The sequence below is a fragment of the Triticum dicoccoides genome, chromosome 4A (assembly GCF_002162155.2).
Source record: "Triticum dicoccoides isolate Atlit2015 ecotype Zavitan chromosome 4A, WEW_v2.0, whole genome shotgun sequence".
In the NCBI taxonomy this organism is placed as follows: Eukaryota; Viridiplantae; Streptophyta; class Magnoliopsida; order Poales; family Poaceae; genus Triticum; species Triticum dicoccoides.
In genome coordinates this window covers 90,454,119-90,470,902 of record NC_041386.1, presented here as the reverse complement: position 1 = coordinate 90,470,902, position 16,784 = coordinate 90,454,119, and the positions used below count along the sequence as shown (strand labels likewise).

The 16,784-nt window shown below is 46.6% G+C and overlaps 4 protein-coding genes across 6 annotated transcripts; 3 read left to right on the top strand and 1 right to left on the bottom strand.

The window, feature by feature from the left end:
• Positions 1-4,020: 4,020 nt before the first annotated feature.
• On the top strand, positions 4,021-5,527 carry LOC119288722 (IST1 homolog). 3 transcript variants are annotated; one of them, XM_037568281.1, is made up of 5 exons: positions 4,021-4,311; positions 4,426-4,520; positions 4,644-4,809; positions 4,907-5,041; positions 5,116-5,527. In XM_037568281.1, the coding sequence occupies exons 1-4, from the start codon at positions 4,138-4,140 to the stop codon at positions 5,015-5,017; spliced, it is 546 nt and encodes a 181-aa protein (XP_037424178.1). In that variant the 5' UTR covers positions 4,021-4,137; the 3' UTR covers positions 5,018-5,041; positions 5,116-5,527. The 3 variants fall into 3 exon arrangements, with proteins under 3 accessions (XP_037424178.1, XP_037424179.1, XP_037424177.1); XM_037568282.1 differs by having other exon boundaries at positions 4,644-4,782; positions 4,907-5,527; XM_037568280.1 differs by having other exon boundaries at positions 4,907-5,527.
• A 1,667-nt stretch (positions 5,528-7,194) lies between these two features.
• LOC119283429 lies at positions 7,195-10,528 on the top strand. The gene is made up of 5 exons (XM_037562983.1): positions 7,195-7,570; positions 7,650-7,753; positions 7,847-8,012; positions 8,130-8,499; positions 10,350-10,528. Exons 1-5 carry the CDS (start codon positions 7,397-7,399, stop codon positions 10,526-10,528), a joined length of 993 nt encoding a protein of 330 aa, XP_037418880.1. The 5' UTR covers positions 7,195-7,396.
• Positions 10,529-11,391: 863 nt separating this feature from the next.
• LOC119285161 (LYR motif-containing protein 4-like) lies at positions 11,392-11,956 on the bottom strand. The gene has a single exon (XM_037564393.1). The coding sequence runs from the start codon at positions 11,865-11,867 to the stop codon at positions 11,592-11,594; it is 276 nt and encodes a 91-aa protein (XP_037420290.1). The 5' UTR covers positions 11,868-11,956; the 3' UTR covers positions 11,392-11,591.
• Positions 11,957-12,129: 173 nt separating this feature from the next.
• Positions 12,130-15,413, top strand: LOC119285160. The gene is made up of 5 exons (XM_037564391.1): positions 12,130-12,360; positions 12,862-12,935; positions 13,151-13,230; positions 14,598-14,749; positions 15,005-15,413. Exons 1-5 carry the CDS (start codon positions 12,156-12,158, stop codon positions 15,073-15,075), a joined length of 582 nt encoding a protein of 193 aa, XP_037420288.1. The 5' UTR covers positions 12,130-12,155; the 3' UTR covers positions 15,076-15,413.
• Positions 15,414-16,784: the final 1,371 nt, after the last annotated feature.

Sequence of the window (16,784 nt, the reverse complement as noted above, 5' to 3'; positions counted from 1 at the left end):
GCGAGGAACCCGATAGCGTGACGAAGACCGGCTCGAACGGTGCCGTTCCTACGCCGAGGGAGGCGATGCGGCGCATACCACGAGAAGTCGATGCGCGGTGGCGGCGGAGTGGACTGCGGGACATGGTGCTACGGCCCGAAGGGGCGATGTAGCGGCGGCGGTAGGTTGGGGCGAGGGCGGGAAGGCCTCCGGGTGGCGTGGACCGCGTGTCGCATCGCTACAGCCCGAAGGGGTGGTGCGCAGGTCGGTGATGTCGGGGGGACGGCCCCGGGCGGCGGCGGTGACCGTGTTCCGCGGTGCTACAGCCCGAATAGGCGGTGTAGCGGCGGCTTGTGGGTCGGGGCAACCGCGGAGAGAACCACGAGTCGGGGGTGATGGCCCAACGCGAGACGACGTTGACCGCGTGCTGCGGCGCGTCAGCCCTAAGGGATGACGCAAAGGTGGTGGCGGCTACGGGGGATAGCCGGCGGAAGGATCTTGGGGCGACGGCGTGGATCGCGGGCCGCGACGCGACAACCCAAAGGGGCGTCGAAGGGAGTGGCGCGCGGGTCGGGGCAGCCGGCGCGAAGACCTCAGGACGGCGACGCAGCGGTCCAAAGGGATGACACGACGACAACCTGTGGCTTGATCAGCGGAGGGCGCGCTGTACTCGGGACAATCTTCACGGGACCTGCGGAGGCGCGTGCAACCTACGGGCCTGGTCGGTCGAACGGTGTCGATGAGGCAGATTGCGGTGACGGGCGGGTCATCAATTCGATCGCGCGTGATGTTGGGGACGCCACTCGGTGGAGGCGGGATGGTGGCGGAGTCCGAGATGAAGCCGGCGCCGAAGGACGGCATGGTGGCCGTACAGGCGTGGCGTAGAGCGGCGGGCAAGCCGGCGCACGAATGACGACTGTGATGGGCCGCCGCATGGCGCAAGGCCGCTGGGTCGGGACGGTGCAGGAGGCCCGGTCGGAGTAGGGCGGAGACGGCCGACGTAGATCGACGAGTGGGCCAGCGCGCAAACAGTGGCTATGAAGGGTCGTGGTATGGGGCGAGGCCGCCGGGTTGGGAAGGAGGCCGGGTGGTCGCGTCGGTGTCGGAGTAGAGGCGCGCGGGTGTCGACGGCGGGGGCGGGCGATGCAAAATGATCTTAGATCGAAAAACCAAAGATAAACCGCTGATCAAGATGACCGGCGGGAAAGAGAAAAATCCGGAGCAAGGGAAAAGATTCTCTTGGACAGGCGATCAACACGGCCGGCGGACAAATCCTAGGTACGGGCGACGTGGCCCCCGGCGGTGGTCATGACAGCCGACCGGTCCGGGAGCGGCGCGTGGGGCAGAAGCGGCGGGTGACAGCTAGGGTTAGATCGGTTAGACTGATACCATGCTAAAAGGGGTTAAACAGAGATTGGTGAAATAATTGGTATATTGCTTGAGCCTATATATATATATATAGGATATTTGTATTTTCCGAACGTTCAGTATCAAGGAATAGATCCGAACGAGGAAACCATTGCGATCTCGTGGCTGGGTACTCACGCCACCACGCCGCAATTTACGCTGACCTGGATGGGATAGCGATCGCAATTTACACTGACCAGCTGCGCCAGTGGGTGCGTGCGAGAAAAATGAAGCCGCATGCATTTGGTTGGACTCGATCCCTGGCTGACAGGATTAGGCATGCCCCATTAACCAACTATCTTATGTGGCTTCTTTCATCCAAACGTACTGAACATACTGCTATTTAACTTTTCTATAATGAACAAGAACATACAATGAAAATAAAGCAATTTACCTACTAATGCGTTTGAATATCTTTACCGTTGATGCCTAGCTTTTTTTATTCTGAACTACGTTGATGCCTAGCAAGGCAAGGCTCAGCTACATCATACATGGGCAAGATTAGCTATTTTTGGTTCAGCTAGCAATGCACATGATCGAGCACGAGCACATTATTTTCATGTTTTTCTTTCATTTGTTTCTTACCGACGGAGGAGACCCATGTTGCTTCGGTTGTATACCCACTGTTTTTAAATATAGGAGAGGAGGTCTTGCTAATTTTGTTGTTGAAAACATATCGCTGGTAGTTTCCATGTAAATATCATGGTAATACACGCACCGCACAACTGATATCTCATTCACAAACACCGAGGCAACCTTTAAGCCAGGAAAAATTTACTGAAAACACATCCCGGTAACTTCTATGTAAATAACATGATAATATACACATCGTATGCCTGATAACTCACGTACAAACACTTGTAGTAACTTTGGCTTGGGATTTTTTGTTGTTGAAAATACACCCCGGTAACTTGTGTCTTATTAGCATGGTAATATATGAAACCAATGATGGTAACTCACTGTTAAACACCATGATAACTTTTGACTCGGGAAAAAACGTTGTTGAAAACACACTCCTGTTAACCTATGTGTAAATAGCATGGTAAGTTACCTACTGTATAGTTGATAACTTATGTACAAACAGTATGATAACTTTTTGACAAGAGGAAAAATTGAAAACAAACATCCGGTAATTTCTGAGTCAATATCATGGTAATATAGGTGGGATGAAAATTGTTGAAAAACATGATCTGATCACTTCTATGTCCCGGTCATGGTAACATAGGCATTAGAGGGCGATAACTCAATACGGACACCACATTAGCTTTTTGACCAGGGAAAAAAATTGTTGAAAATTATACCCCGATAACTTGTGTGTACCTGCCATGGTAATATACACATAATAGAGCTGATAACTCACATAGAATCACCACATGATTTTTTTGGACGGGAAAAGGTTGTTGGAAAATATATCATGACAACTTATGTGTAAGTAGCATGATAATATGCACACAATAGAGATGGTAACTCACATACAAACCATGATCACTTTTTGAGTTGGTAAAATAGGTATCAAAATACATACATCTGATAACTTCTGTGTAAATAACATGGTTATATATGCACAACACAACTGATAACTCATGTACAAACACCACGATCCAACACACGCCTAAATGAGACTGACCCGACACAATCCGTAAAGTTCCATTTATAAGCGGGCCATGCCACGTCGGCATGTAGACCTCGCCTTGCGGCGCATAGACAACATCTACGATAGAAGGTGGTATTGCAGACCTGTTAATTTACTTACAAATCATATGGTATCGTTCGACTTAGGCAAAAAAAAGTAGTTGAAACATACCCACGGTAACCTCATTGTAAACAACATGATAAGTTATGTATTGTAGGTGTGATAATTTACGTAGCCAGATGTGGTAACTTTTTACCTGAAAAAAAAGTCGTCAAAGCATATTAATATGGGATCTAGTTTCGAAGGTCTCCTCGTGACGAATCCTTTATGTGAAACAGTTTTTCAATTCGAACGACAGTTTGAGGTACAAAACATGTTGAATTTTTTGTTTTTTAAAGAATCTGTTGACATCATTGATTTTGTTTTTTCTGCATTTAATTAGGAGCTTCTAATCCTAACATGCATGCAAAACTATCTAGCGTTGGGTGCGGGCTGCATGCAGCCACACGCATGATCGAGGAAGCCAACTCATGGCAGAATTAGCGATTGGAGAAATTGTTCGGATCTATTCCTAGGATCAAAACGATCGGACATTATCAAAGTCCATATATATAATCTATTTGAAATACAAGACAAGTTAAAATACTTGCTAGTTTATCCTATCTTATATTTTTAATACAATCACGACACTCAACAAAAAGAGTGAAAGTTTTCTAATGAATTCTTACAAAATTCATTTGAAATACCCTCAATCCGAAAGGATCAAGCAGGGGATGTCCTTCTGTCTAATAGGAATTATTTTCCACATTTTTTATTAAAAAAACTTTCTTTACACGTTTTGCTCCCTATTATGTGCACGTCCAGCCCTCATGTTCCAAATATGAAAGAAGTTTGTTTTATATAACTGAACTAACAGCCTATGCACTAAAATTAGACTTCTAAAAACAGAGAAACAATGCCCTAGAAAACCTTTTTTCCTCCCAAGAACTCAGCTCCTCTTCCCCCTACCACCCATCCAAGGACCAACGATACCGCCGCCGACCGCCGGTAGGCGCATCGTTGGTCCCGTCAAAAACTCCAACACCTCAAGGAACTCCGGGAAGAGCAGATCACCAGCCATGGGATTCCTCAGGAAGTTCTCCAAGCAGACCGGCAAGCTCAAGTCCCTTCTCGAGCTCACCGTCTCACGTGTAGCCATCGCCCGCAAGCCTCGCCTTGCTCGCAAGTCCATTGCTTCCGGCGACGTCTGCCAGCTCCTCTCCCTCGGCCAAACCGACCGCGCTCTCCAGCGAGTGCGTGCCTAGCTATGCTATGGCCTCCAAAGCATCTGCACATGTTATTCTTCTAGCGATCTTACATTTTCCTTTTTACTGATGCTAGCTTCTTTCTCTGCGCAAGTAGAGCAGGTCATAAAGGAGGACAACATGTTGGAGGCGCTCGGCATCATAGAGCTCTACTGCAAGTGTCTCGTCAAGAAAGCCGCTCAGCTAGACAAGCCCAAGTACGTCTCTTGATCACACCTGATCTGATCTCTTAATTTCTTCTCCTTTTTGTTAATGTCTTTAGATCATCCACTTCAATGTCAAATGTTTTGGGCAAGAAAACTAATATGTTTAGCGTACAGGGAATGCGCCGAGGAGGTAAAGAAAGCGGCTGCCGGCATCATATTTGCTGCCAAGCGCTGCAGTGACCTGCCGGAGCTGCAGTCTGCCCGCAAGATCCTCGCCGACAAGTTCGGCGACGATTTCACTGCCGACGCCAAGGTGGGCAGCGCGGTCGTCGACCCGATGGTAAAAGTAGTTATAGTCTTCATTTCTAGGCGCCCATTGATTTGGAGTTGTAGAGGAAAGGTAGCAGTCACATGCATGATTTGTGTTGCCATTGCAGCTGGTGTGGAAGTTGTCCGGAGACAAGGCAAGCATTAGCCTGAAGAAGAAGGTGGCCAAAGAGATCGCCGCCGAGAACAATATCTCGGTGGATTTGTCCAAGTCCCCATAAGCAATGGCGGCGTTGTTCTACACGGTCAGGAGATTGTCGTGTTTGGACTCATGGGTGCAAGTCCAGAGCCTGACGATGGTCGTCGTCGCTTTTGACAGGATGAATGCCTTTGGACTAGAGTGACAACGACAATGCCTCGAGCATTTTCTACTCAGACGGATCAGATGATAGGCCGCTGAAGCCGAAGATGGTGATATATAGCTTTCAGTGCGCACGATGAGACAAAGTCATTCCTCTGCATCTGGCCCCAAATGCAACTGCTATGTGTAGGTTCAAAATTAGTATCGGAGGATGGTCATGAAGAACTATGGCTCACTGTACAAGAGAAGGGAAGACATCTGTATTTTACTCTTTAAAACTAGACCAGAAGCTCCTGCGGTTTTATTAATTAAGTGGAGAATGTGAGACACAAACATCCGAGCCGAGACTTGAACACACATAGGCTAGGAGGCGCAACTGTATTTCACTCTTACACTTCGATTATGAAATTTGAAAGTTCTTTGGCATCTACTATTTTAGTTGTCGCGCTCGGTTGGAAGGATGAATCTTGTAAGTTAAAAACATCTTGGATCAACATGTTCACATACGACACCCCGAGTGGCGGAGCCAGGATTTGAGTATAGGAGGGGCCGAGTACATATATTGATCTAATCTCGTTGGTAATTACTCATCGCTGCTACTAAAATTGTCGATCATTGTGGGGGTGGGGGTGGGGAGCAGCCCCTGGACATCCCTCCCCCTCTTTTGTGAGGGGTGTTTGATTAGATGATGATAGAAGTTGAAGGCCCTCTCCATTCGGGTTGAATCGATGAAATCTATGATGCTTCTTCCTATCTAGTACCTCAGTCCGAGTTTAAAAGTCCCCTGGATAAGAACTCTCATACCAAGGTAACTACAACGGGTTTCACATAATATTTAAGTGGCTGCATGCATTGGCCGCATGGTTGCAGTTAACATTAGTATTAAAAGAAAATATCTCAAGCTCCACTGCCGTCACCAGCGGCGGCGCATGCATGGCCAGTAAAAAGACAGTCATAGGACATGCGCTGGCGGGCATGCATCCATGCATTAACTAATCTCGCTTTATTCTCCTTTGAGCAAGCAACTTGAGTCTAGTCGGCCTTGTAAAAATGGACTAGCTTCGTCCATCCGGGGGCCTTTTAAACCCGGACAGAGGTAGTAGATAGCTTGCAAGTATCTTTGGCCCCTCCCCTTACCCACCTTCTAATAGCTTTAGTTTATTTTTTTATTCTCATTGTGATATTAGTTACATTTACCTTGATCATGCATTCTTTTACTCCTCTCAATTAAATGAAAAACAGTGCTAAAAAGGTATAAAATGTCAAATGCATAATGTGATGTGTGTTTGTTAAAACTAGTGCGGCCAAAAATGTTCATGCATAAATATGATCAAAATTGTCATGTGTGCAAAAAAGGACAAGTGTTGGGGGTTATATTTGTTTAAAAAGCAAGTCGGACATTTTGGTTCTTTGTGCAGGGTATGCTTGATCCTATACTTGCTTCGAACTGTTTTGTGCGTGCCCGTGTTATATATAACATGATGCCCATATTATGATTTTAAAGAATTTTAAGGCGCGCGAAGAGGCAAACTCAAGTACTATTAATTTGAGTGACAGACCTGGCACCTTAATATGGAGGTATGAGACGAAAGGGATGTACACTGTTAAATCCTTTTATAAGATTATTAATTAAATTTTTTTTGGGTGGGGGGGGGGGGTACTCCCTGGCAATGTTCCTACTGTCTGGAGATTGAAAATACCTACCAGAATTCAAGTATTTATTTGGTTACTAGCTAAAAATAAGCTGCTAACCACAGATAATCTTCATAAGAGACAAAATGTTAGAGATTTGACTTGCTTATTCTGCTCTGAACATGAGTCCTCTTGTCACTTTTTTTTTGAATGTGTTGTTGCTGTAGAGCTCTGGAGAGTTGTTGGTGAGCTTACTAGTAGTGTTAACCATACAAAACTAAAGTACTACTCACTCTTGCGTGTGCAAAATACACTCTCGTAAGGGTAACCAGCGAGGGTCCCATTTGCCCGCAATATTTTAAAAACATTTGTAGCATCAGCGAAGGACATATAAATTGGATGTCATGGCATGTTAAATCTTACAAGGATTGAAAACACAAGAGCCTACAAATTCTTGTCCCTCCAAGGCGGACTTCAGCATGAGTCCACAAGCAACCCATCTGATCATCTCCCTCCTCTCCTCTCCACGCAAAGGATCAGCAACGCAACCAAGATCAGCATCCAAACGCCGTTTGCTCTAGGCAATTAGCAATCCACCGAATATAACATAACAGAATAGCAAAGCCAGCACCCACCGCCGGGCCAACGTGCAAAGCATCGTCCGGCCATGGGATTCCTCCAGAAGACCTCCAAGCAGACGGCGAAGCTCAAGTCCCTCCTCGGGCTCGCCGTCTCCCGCATCGCCGTCGCCCGCCGGCCGCGCCTTGCTCGCAAGTCCATCGCCTGCAGCGATGCCAGCCAGCTCCTCGTCCTCGGCCACCTCGACCGCGCCCTCCACCGCGTGCATACCGACGACACGAAGCAAGACGTGGTGGTGCCCTTGGATGCAGGCTTACTGATGCTGGTGTTTCTGCGCGCAGGCGGAGCAGGTTATCCAGGAGGACAACATGCTGGAGGCGTTCGGCATCATAGAGCTCTACTGCAAGCGCCTCATCGAGCAGGCTGAGCAGATAGACAAGCCACAGTATGTTGCCTGCCTGCCTCATCACGCCTGTTCTCATCTTTGGTTCTCTATGTTCGTTGGACAACAAACATTGCTATTCTGTTTGGGCTGCAGGGAGTGCGGCGAGGAGCTGAGGGAAGCGGCGGCCAGCATCATGTTCGCCGCCGGGTGGTGCGGCGACCTGCAGGAGCTGCTGTTTGCCCGTACCATCCTCGCAGACAAGTTCGGCGGCGACTTTGCTGTCGCGGCCAAGGAGGGCACCGGCATCGTCGACCCCATCGTAAGAACTCTTAGTACATTTGATCATTTTCTAGCGGGTGTCATTGATCCGCAGTGTAAAATGGACGGAGAAACTGCGGGCAGGAGTTCACAGGCGTTGTCTGTGTTGCCATTGCAGTTGGTATGGAAGCTGTCCGGAAGCACAGCAGGCATGGAGCTGAAGAAGAAAGTGACCAAAGAGATCGCCACGGAGAACAACATCTTGGTGGACTTCTCCGAGCTCCCGGAAGCAACGGAGGATGGCAACGATATTTTGGTGGACTTCTTTGAGCTCCAAGAAGCAACCAAGGAAGGCAACAACAATGTTCCAGACAGTCAGGAGCTCCTCGGCGAAATGCCATGCCAGGACGACATGGATGAAAGTTCAGAGTCGGACAATGACCATCCTCGCTCACATGGAACAAATACACCCGGGCTGGAGAGTGACGAGAATGTGCATATCGTTACCAACTCTGATGGATCAGATGATGAGGAGGTTACAGGCCGGCGTAACCGAAGGTGGTGGCGCCTTGGGTGTGCATGAGAACTGAAATGACGACCTTCCTCTGCATCTGGCTAGAAATGTAACGATATGGGCAGCAGGGCAATGCCATTTGTACATGTGCACCCACCAAATTGTGAATAGACATGAATACACACACGTGTAATTTCAAACTATCAACTACAATATGTAGATATCCAACTAGTCCAGTCAACTGGAGTATCATCTATAAGAAATGTCAATTCTCATGGACCAACCCCTAGTGGCCAATGCTACAATGTAACCACATTGCTTAACAGTCATTGACCTCATGGTCACCTATCTGCTGCTTGGCCACCGCCGTTCATCACCTTGATTTGATGATGTTGCTTTATAGTAACCACCATACCAACATATCTTTAATGTCATGTTGTTCAAGTATTTTTGTAACATATGTTGTGTCATGTTGTTCAAGTATTTTTGTAACATTACATTTTTTTAGACAATTTTGTAAACATTATGTGGGCCAGGTATAATTGCTAGCAAACCAACAAATATATTTACTCGACGAGATCAGTACAAAAACCAAAGATGGTCAAACTTCGCCCAACATTGGTAAAAAAAAAACTTGGCCCAACAAAAATGCACAGGGGCGAAGATATAGAAGGGGAAAGAAGCCAGTGAAGGTGCGCTGCAAAGATCATGGCAAGAAAAAGCCCTGCAAGGCCCGCATTTGGATTTTCTTGTGGGTGATTTTGAATTTTCTTGCTACAAAAGAGCTGATCAGTTACCAGCGTGAATACTGATATTTGGTCAGTTCGGTAGCTGATGTGCATACACAATTTGTCGGCATACGCAATTGTATACAACAACAGGGCAACATACGATAGATTGATATTCATACCACTATTCACAGAAGTATAGAACCTTTTATTAAACTAAAAAAAGAGCAAACTATCTGTGGAATGACATTTGTGGAAAACACAATGGTGACGATAACCGTAGGAAACTAATATTTCCAAGCTCTCACTGCAGTCTAAGGCCTCAAGTCAAATCCCTTTGATGCAAATACAATTTTAAGTCTTTTGAGTATTGGATGAAGATGCCTGTCAAGAAGTTGATTATTCCATGACTCGTTTGATTTTTGGGCCAAAAGGAAACCAGTTTAGCAAAGTTTTAACAGGGCTAAAATAGTGCGAAAAGGCATAATCCTGACCTTTTCATCAAACCCTAGATGGTTCTTTAGAAAATGATGATATCTTTGAAATCAAATATACAACTGCACGCCCTTCAACAGCAAGTACAGATCCCATATATAACACATTCTGTAATATTTATATTTTAGAGTTCTATAGCTTATATCAGATATAATGGTATTATTTACAACTCTGAAGTAATGCAATCACAATAAGCACATAGTTTGGCATTATGCTGACCTTAATCGTCAGTTTTATTTTATTTACTTGAGATGTAACATAAAGATTACCAGAAAGAGTATCACATTCCAGAGTGCAGCACAGGAATGAGCCAAACATGCCCTAATTAACGCATCTGGGATAAATTGTGCTAAAATAGGAAAGTACTGATATTCTGAAAACTGCCCAGCTGAACATAAGTTGTTCTTGCCTAGGCCAAATCCGGTGTGGTAGGTGTACCATATGGATGCCTTTCTGTTTGTTTACCAGCATGCGGCATTTCGACAATTATTGGCCTTGGGGCAGTAGTAGTAGTAGTTGTAAGCATTGCGGTCATTTCACCAAACTAATGTAGGATGTAAATATATGTTCTATACTTGCAATGCCGTATTGTCTCCTCAGTGCTCATGCATATTGCTACTACTCAAGTTTCCTGTATCAGACACCTTTTTCCTGTTTAAAGGTAATGATTCCAGCAAAGATGAGCCAGATGAACTGGTTCCTCCAGCTGTTGATGGTTTGTGCAGAGTACATAAAAGAATAACAGATGGTTTAGACACTGAAACCACTAACCTCAGCAAGGTGCTGGTCCTGCAGGGCCAACACAGCTACTTATGCCAGCTTCCCAAGCCGGCATCCTGACCGGCAAGCAAGAAGCAGCCATTAAATCAATACAGAATGCTTCAATGTGTGCTCTCCGCATTCTTAGTAAGATTCATATTTAGTCTCAATGTGGCAATGCTTCACCATATTGTGACAGTATTGAGAAGGCCTCTGCTTTCGATACTAAATTTTATAGTACCTTGCTTGCAGTGGCGATTCCACTAGGGAGGTTTCAATAGGCTTAAGCCTACCCTCCAGAATCCTATTTAAGCTAAACATACCACTTGACAAATATATTCTGGTGCTTTACATGCAACAATTGCAATGCATTCGCTAATTAGACTTAGGAAATCTATGTTTTAAGCCTACCCTCCAATGTCCTGCTAGATTCGCCACTGCTTGCTTGTCATCAGCTAGCCAAGAATAGATCCATGATTTTTCTTTTGTAGTTTTATTACTGGCTATTTGCCATATGCAGTCTGTGTTATCGAACTAGTAAGTAATAAGTTGTATACATTATGACTCGTGTCTTGCATTGGTATCCTTTTCTTGTACGGATCAGGGCATTCTGGTAAACACTACTCGGTGCATAGCCAGTCAATTTCATTTCTCACAACAACTTATGTCGAGCAAAACCTGATCTGGTTTTGGCTTTGTAACCGAGGATGCATGATTTTAACATTTCATCAAACAGTTGATGGGTAACACGATTGACTTCAATACACCCTTAATAATTCTTCCACACATTTGATCATGGTCAGCACGACAAGTATGGAGTAGGGCACAAATGCTAGTGGGATGTAGTAATAGCCAAAACTAGCACCGCTGCAAGAACACCAAGGCAAGGCTATACGATAATTCTAAAGCCACAATCAGGTAGTTCTACATGTGCAATTGGCATGTGAAACACAAAGTATCATGATCATTAATTTGCGAACTTATTGAACAATAGCAACCACCGTATCATGGCAATTATCCAGCAAACATAGTAACGGCAGAATTTCTATCAGCGTCAGATCGCCATAACCCTACTAACAGTACATAAAAGAGCACAGACCCTAAAGGGGAAAAAGGAGTGCGTGAAACCTCTCTCTGGTGTCGCTCACTGAATCTTCATCTCCACAACGCTCTTGGCCTTGGGCGCGTACAGAGAGTAGACCAGCACCTGCCTCTTGGCCACCTCCAGCTGCTGCTTCCCGTCCGCGAAGGCCGCCGCCGCGGCCGGCGCGTCGGCGAGGGCGCGGTTCTCGCGGAAGGCGTCCGCCGCGCGGCGCCGCGTGTACTCGCGGATGTTGTAGTCGGAGAACTGCCTCGCCGTGCGGAGGAAGGCGCGGAAGAGGGACAGCACCTCCGTCTTGGCTGGGCCCGCCGCCGCCATGGATGCCGCCTCTCGTGCGATGAAGGCTGGAGAAGAAATCTGGCTTCGGGGGACGAGGGCTTTGGGGATTTTGGGAGAGCCGCGTAGCACAAGTCGATGTTTGCTATGGTAAATTAGCAAATACACCCTTTCTCTGAAGCTTATTGTGAACGATACCCCTTAGCCCCGCAAGGCCTCAGGGATCTGAGCCGAAGAAAATTACGGTTGGCGGGGGTTATGTGCATAAAAGCCACTACTTTCCGCTTTCGCTCCTAGTCGGCGTACTGGCTCTTGGGCGCGGTGTGAACGATGGGCTCTCTGTCGGACTCGCAGGCGAATGGCGACCGTCAGCCGCCGCCGGCGGAGGCGGAGGATGCCGGGCCGCAGGTCGAGGAGGGAGATACCGGCGAGAAGATGGAGGGCGTCGCATCCATCGCGCTGCTGCCCTCTGGCGCCATCTCCGGCCACTTCATCCGCCTCCCGGACTCCGCCTGCTACGGCCTCCAGGGCACCCGTACACATCTCTCTTCATTCACCCTTGTACTACTTGTTTATCTATTGACCCCTAATTTCTAGACGCGGGCATTGTGTGGCTGGGCTCCAACTGCATCTCGGCTTGAATCGTTTGTGTTGCCACCAAAACCCCCCTTTGTTCAGCACAAGTGATAGCAATATATTATTAGGGCTTATCTGTCTAGAAGTTTATCTTTATTTCCAACTGAATTGTGAGTTCTGCTAGATTGCTAGCATAACAGTATTCCAGTGCTGTGTAATATGCCATAGCCTGTTACATTAGGGAGTCGGTATTTTTGATCTTGTGCTATCTGAAGAATGATGCATAGTTGATATGGTATGTTCTTGATTGTACAAAGATGAATTTATGTGCTTCTATTCGCCGTCCATTGTCTTTTGCAATTGTGGACATCTTTGTCTTTACTCTTTTGTCTTTATTACAGATAAGAGAAGATATCTTTAGCTTATATTGCCGTGTCCTTTTTCTTTTCTATCATGTAAGCGATACCATGCGAGAGGGAATGTAGCCGAGGAGATGATTACCGCCTTATAAAGCTATCCATCATTAATTTTAAGGTCAGACATCTGTTATGTTCTTCTCCACCAAGCATGTATTCTACCGACAGATTATCTTCCTATCTTAGCTTACCTTCCTTTCTAAAATGATACTATCTCGGCTTATCTTGGATCTATCAGAAGTTACCTACAGATATCCTAAAAACTCAGTTATCTCTTATTCTTATATAATTTGCAGTCTGTGTGGTAGAGGTTAACCTATGCTCATGTGACAGAGGAAGACAGAGAAGGTGGTTGTGGTGGAATGCAGGGGACATGATGCTGCTCGATTACAAAACATTGACCATTTGCATGGGTAAGTCTTCTCTCATGGGTGGATTTCGTCAGAACAAAATTTAATGTTGTTGAATTTACTGTTTGCAAAAACAGTGTGGCGTGATCTGTTGATGCTCATGCCCATCAATTTTAGCTGGAAGTGCTGTTGATATATATGAAATGTGAATATAGATGGCATGTACGTCATATCCTTTCTCAGGCTATATCAAAACACTGTACCATAACTGTGTTTTTGAAAGCACTGTACTATCTGAAGTTGTTGTAATGGATTATGTTTTCAAGAAGTGCATTTATTAAATGAATGGGAATAATCCGATGAAACAGGGTATATTGGATTATTGGTCCTTGTACGCTATTTTGGGTATCTCTATTTGCAAGTGATTAATTAAGGCCAAAACACAATTTAATTTATCATTGTCTTATTTTGTGATACTGTGAAAATTGCCTTGCCTCACTGGCATGGAGCTGCGCATACCTCTGTAGTATCTCTTTGCCATGATCTATAAATGTTCTGGCCTTCAGGATGTGTTTGGTTTGAGCCTAGGTTTGCTCGACCAAAAATTTGGGTATCCAAAATAAATTTTGGTGTAATCTAGATGGTTTGGTATTGTCAAATGTATCATGAGTCATGACCGGCATGGCGACAAGTTTACGTCTTCATCATGCCACTAAGCAGCCATAAATCAAGCGTTACCTGTATGAATAGACACAAACTAAACTCTTTAGTCGTTTATTGAGTTAATGCTTTAGTCTCTATTTACTGTATACAAATTCAAGTCCCTCCCCTTTTTTTCTGTGAAGGCCAACTTATGAGGTGTTCAATGTTCTTTTCTTTGAACAAAGTAGCCTTAGTGATTTCATGTTCAACTCTCAAGTGTATTGTTATGAACTTGGGTTTTGAGGAGAGGTACAGGAGGGGCTGTCGCCCCGGGACGGGAGGCAAAGTAGATGAACTATTGGTCTATTTTCTTGCTTACGTCCGAGAGTACATTACAGTCCTATTATTTAGGATGACTTGATCCACAAGTCAGATCTAGACTTGAACTCTCAATCTTACCGATATGGACTCATCATAGTTTAAAGGATAAACTACCTAATTGCTGGACGCTTCCAAGTTTAAAGGATAAAACTAGCTACTTGAGAGATTATGTGGATCCTCTTCTTAAATTCGTGCTGCATGGGTTATGAACTATATGTACATACGTAACATAACACATATGGTTGGAATTTGATTCTGGATTGTTTAGTATTTGCTGTGTTGCTTGATAAAAGATTATTTTCACTAGTGGGTGAAGGATAGTGCTGCTGATGCTGTGAAGTAGTATTAGTTACTGTTTATAATGTTGTTTTGTGCTGTTCTCCTTATGCAAACACTATCCCTTGCAGATGGGAAGATGACGTTGTTGGACTGGTTCAAAAGAAACATGGGAATAAGAAAGTCTTGGTCTCTTTCGAATGCGAGACGCTGAAGGCTGATAAAGCCGCTGAAGAACATATTAGCAAGTATATGCCAAATCTTTGCGGACTGGACGCAGTTGGTAAGCATGGAGTACTAAAATTTCTGCGTGAATAAACAAGAAGCCTTGATCACGAATCTATCCATAGTGGATGGCATTAGTAAGCATGGATACTGAGTTACTGAACAACAATAGGCTGGCCCATTTGCTAACAAGTCTGCACTATAAACAACTGTGTGTGTGGATTCCTGATGTCTGTCCTATTAGCTCATTCATTTATCTTTTGAGAGATGAGAGAGAAGCTATTAGCTCATTGGTTCTGGCTTTGCACTGCAGTAAACACGGGGAAGATGAGTATCTCCGGCATCAACCTAGACGAGGACGATGAACCAAGCGGCGACAGCTGAGAGCAGAAACACGTTGTCAATGTGTTAGCTGCGACGGTTTCTCTGCCTCGTCGATGCCGTCGACAAAGCAGGACTGTGTGTCGCTGTTACCCACAGCATGAGTTTTATGCAACAAATCAGCACTTGTGCACTTGAAACGGAGCGCTGTGTAGCAAGTGTATACCTAAACGGAATGTGTGTTGCTGTTGCTGCCTCTGGCATGATCCTGCTGAGGCGATTGTACACCCTTGGACCTAGGTTTGGTGTTGGGTGGGCCATTGGCGGCGCAAGCCTTCGTCCCCGCCCGTGCTGTTTGTCACGCATGTACGGGCAGATATCTTGCATTTCCTGTTTCCTCACGGGTGACTGACTGTACGTGGTCGTGGGTCTTGTGAGTACTTTTTTTTGGCGAGATCAAAAGGGTCTTGGAGTACTGTGCGACCGTGAAGGGGGTCCGTCCGGGTTCTCTCGCACATGGCTCCTATGGAGATAGCAGGAGTTATCTAGGACTCCACGATCAGTATCTCTGCCATCGCATTAGATCCTATAGAGTATCGTTGCCAGGTACTACTATGTATCGGCACCGATATCCACGGCCATCAGACGGCACTAGAGCAACTTCAACGGGGCGATCCATTTCGTCCGCGGCCGTCCGTTTGGATCGGCGTGGATAGAAAATGCGGCCTAACGCGTTGACCCAAACGAACCAAACGGACGCGCGTCCGTTTTTCGTCCGCGGGCGACCCATTCTCGGTTCATTTTTAGCCTGATTTGCGTCGGCGCGGACACGCGACGGACGCGCGCGCGCTCGCCTACTCCTGTCCCCGGGCCTGTTGGTCTGTGGCACATTGGCCTCCCTTCCTCTCGGCCAACAAGTAACCCTCGCCCCCGCCTCCTCCGTCACCGACGCCGTCGTCCATTTTGCCGGCTACTCTTCCAGCTGCCGCCGTCATCACATCCGCCCAGCAACACCGCCCATGACCCAGTCGTCCGCCGCCGCCGGGGAGCAAACTGGTTCCCGCCGCCGCTTCCCCCACCGCCCAGCCGCCCCGCGACCAAGAAGACGCCTCGCCACCCCCGCCACATACGACCGGCACGCTCGTCCGACGCCATCACACTCGTCGGCCGTCTGGTCTGTGGGCGCTAGCTGGTCTGTGGGCGCTGCGTCTCCCCTCGTCGGCCGTCTCCTTCTTTGACGCCCGCAAACTGTTCGACAGATTGCCAAGATGCAAAAATGGACTCCGCCGACGAGTTCTTTTTCCACAATTTCATTTGCGACTCCGACGATTCGTCGTCCGACGAGGAGGAGGAGATATTGGCTGCCTTGTTGGTCCATTACCACCTCAATAACCAGCGGTCGTTATTCTGTGGCTCCATTCCGGGCCACCTTCCGGCGTTGAATCGTAATCGGGAGAGCGGACATTTCCTTCTCTGGAAGGACTACTTTGATACAACAAACCCGTTGTTCAAACATCACAAATTCCGCCGCCGGCTCCGTATGAGTAGGCATGTTTTCAACCGTATTAAAGAGGGAGTGGTCGGCTATGATGACTACTTCGAGTGCAAAGAGGATGCCGTCGGCAAGATTGGTTTCTCCTCTTATCAGAAATGCACTGCCGCCATCTGAATGCTTGCATACGGAGTGCTCGGTGATCTCATTGACGAGTACGTCCGTATGAGCGGGTCTACATGCCTAGAGCCCCTGTATAAGTTCTGAAAGGCTTTGATTG

What these genes read in the sequence shown, in the direction of transcription:
- LOC119288722 (XM_037568281.1), top strand. Translation starts at nt 4,138, where the DNA reads ATGGGATTCCTCAGGAAGTTCTCCAAGCAGACCGGCAAGCTCAAGTCC. An exon ending in CCGACCGCGCTCTCCAGCGA is followed by an intron (nt 4,312 to 4,425) that starts GTGCGTGCCTAG and finishes CAAGTAGAGCAG; the next exon opens with GTCATAAAGGAGGACAACAT. An exon ending in GCGCGGTCGTCGACCCGATG is followed by an intron (nt 4,810 to 4,906) that starts GTAAAAGTAGTT and finishes TTGCCATTGCAG; the next exon opens with CTGGTGTGGAAGTTGTCCGG.
- LOC119283429 (XM_037562983.1), top strand. Translation starts at nt 7,397, where the DNA reads ATGGGATTCCTCCAGAAGACCTCCAAGCAGACGGCGAAGCTCAAGTCC. An exon ending in CCGGCATCGTCGACCCCATC is followed by an intron (nt 8,013 to 8,129) that starts GTAAGAACTCTT and finishes TTGCCATTGCAG; the next exon opens with TTGGTATGGAAGCTGTCCGG. An exon ending in TGAGGAGGTTACAGGCCGGC is followed by an intron (nt 8,500 to 10,349) that starts GTAACCGAAGGT and finishes TCCTGTTTAAAG; the next exon opens with GTAATGATTCCAGCAAAGAT.
- LOC119285161 (XM_037564393.1), bottom strand. Translation starts at nt 11,867, where the DNA reads ATGGCGGCGGCGGGCCCAGCCAAGACGGAGGTGCTGTCCCTCTTCCGC.
- LOC119285160 (XM_037564391.1), top strand. Translation starts at nt 12,156, where the DNA reads ATGGGCTCTCTGTCGGACTCGCAGGCGAATGGCGACCGTCAGCCGCCG. An exon ending in TATCCATCATTAATTTTAAG is followed by an intron (nt 12,936 to 13,150) that starts GTCAGACATCTG and finishes CTCATGTGACAG; the next exon opens with AGGAAGACAGAGAAGGTGGT. An exon ending in TTGCGGACTGGACGCAGTTG is followed by an intron (nt 14,750 to 15,004) that starts GTAAGCATGGAG and finishes TTTGCACTGCAG; the next exon opens with TAAACACGGGGAAGATGAGT.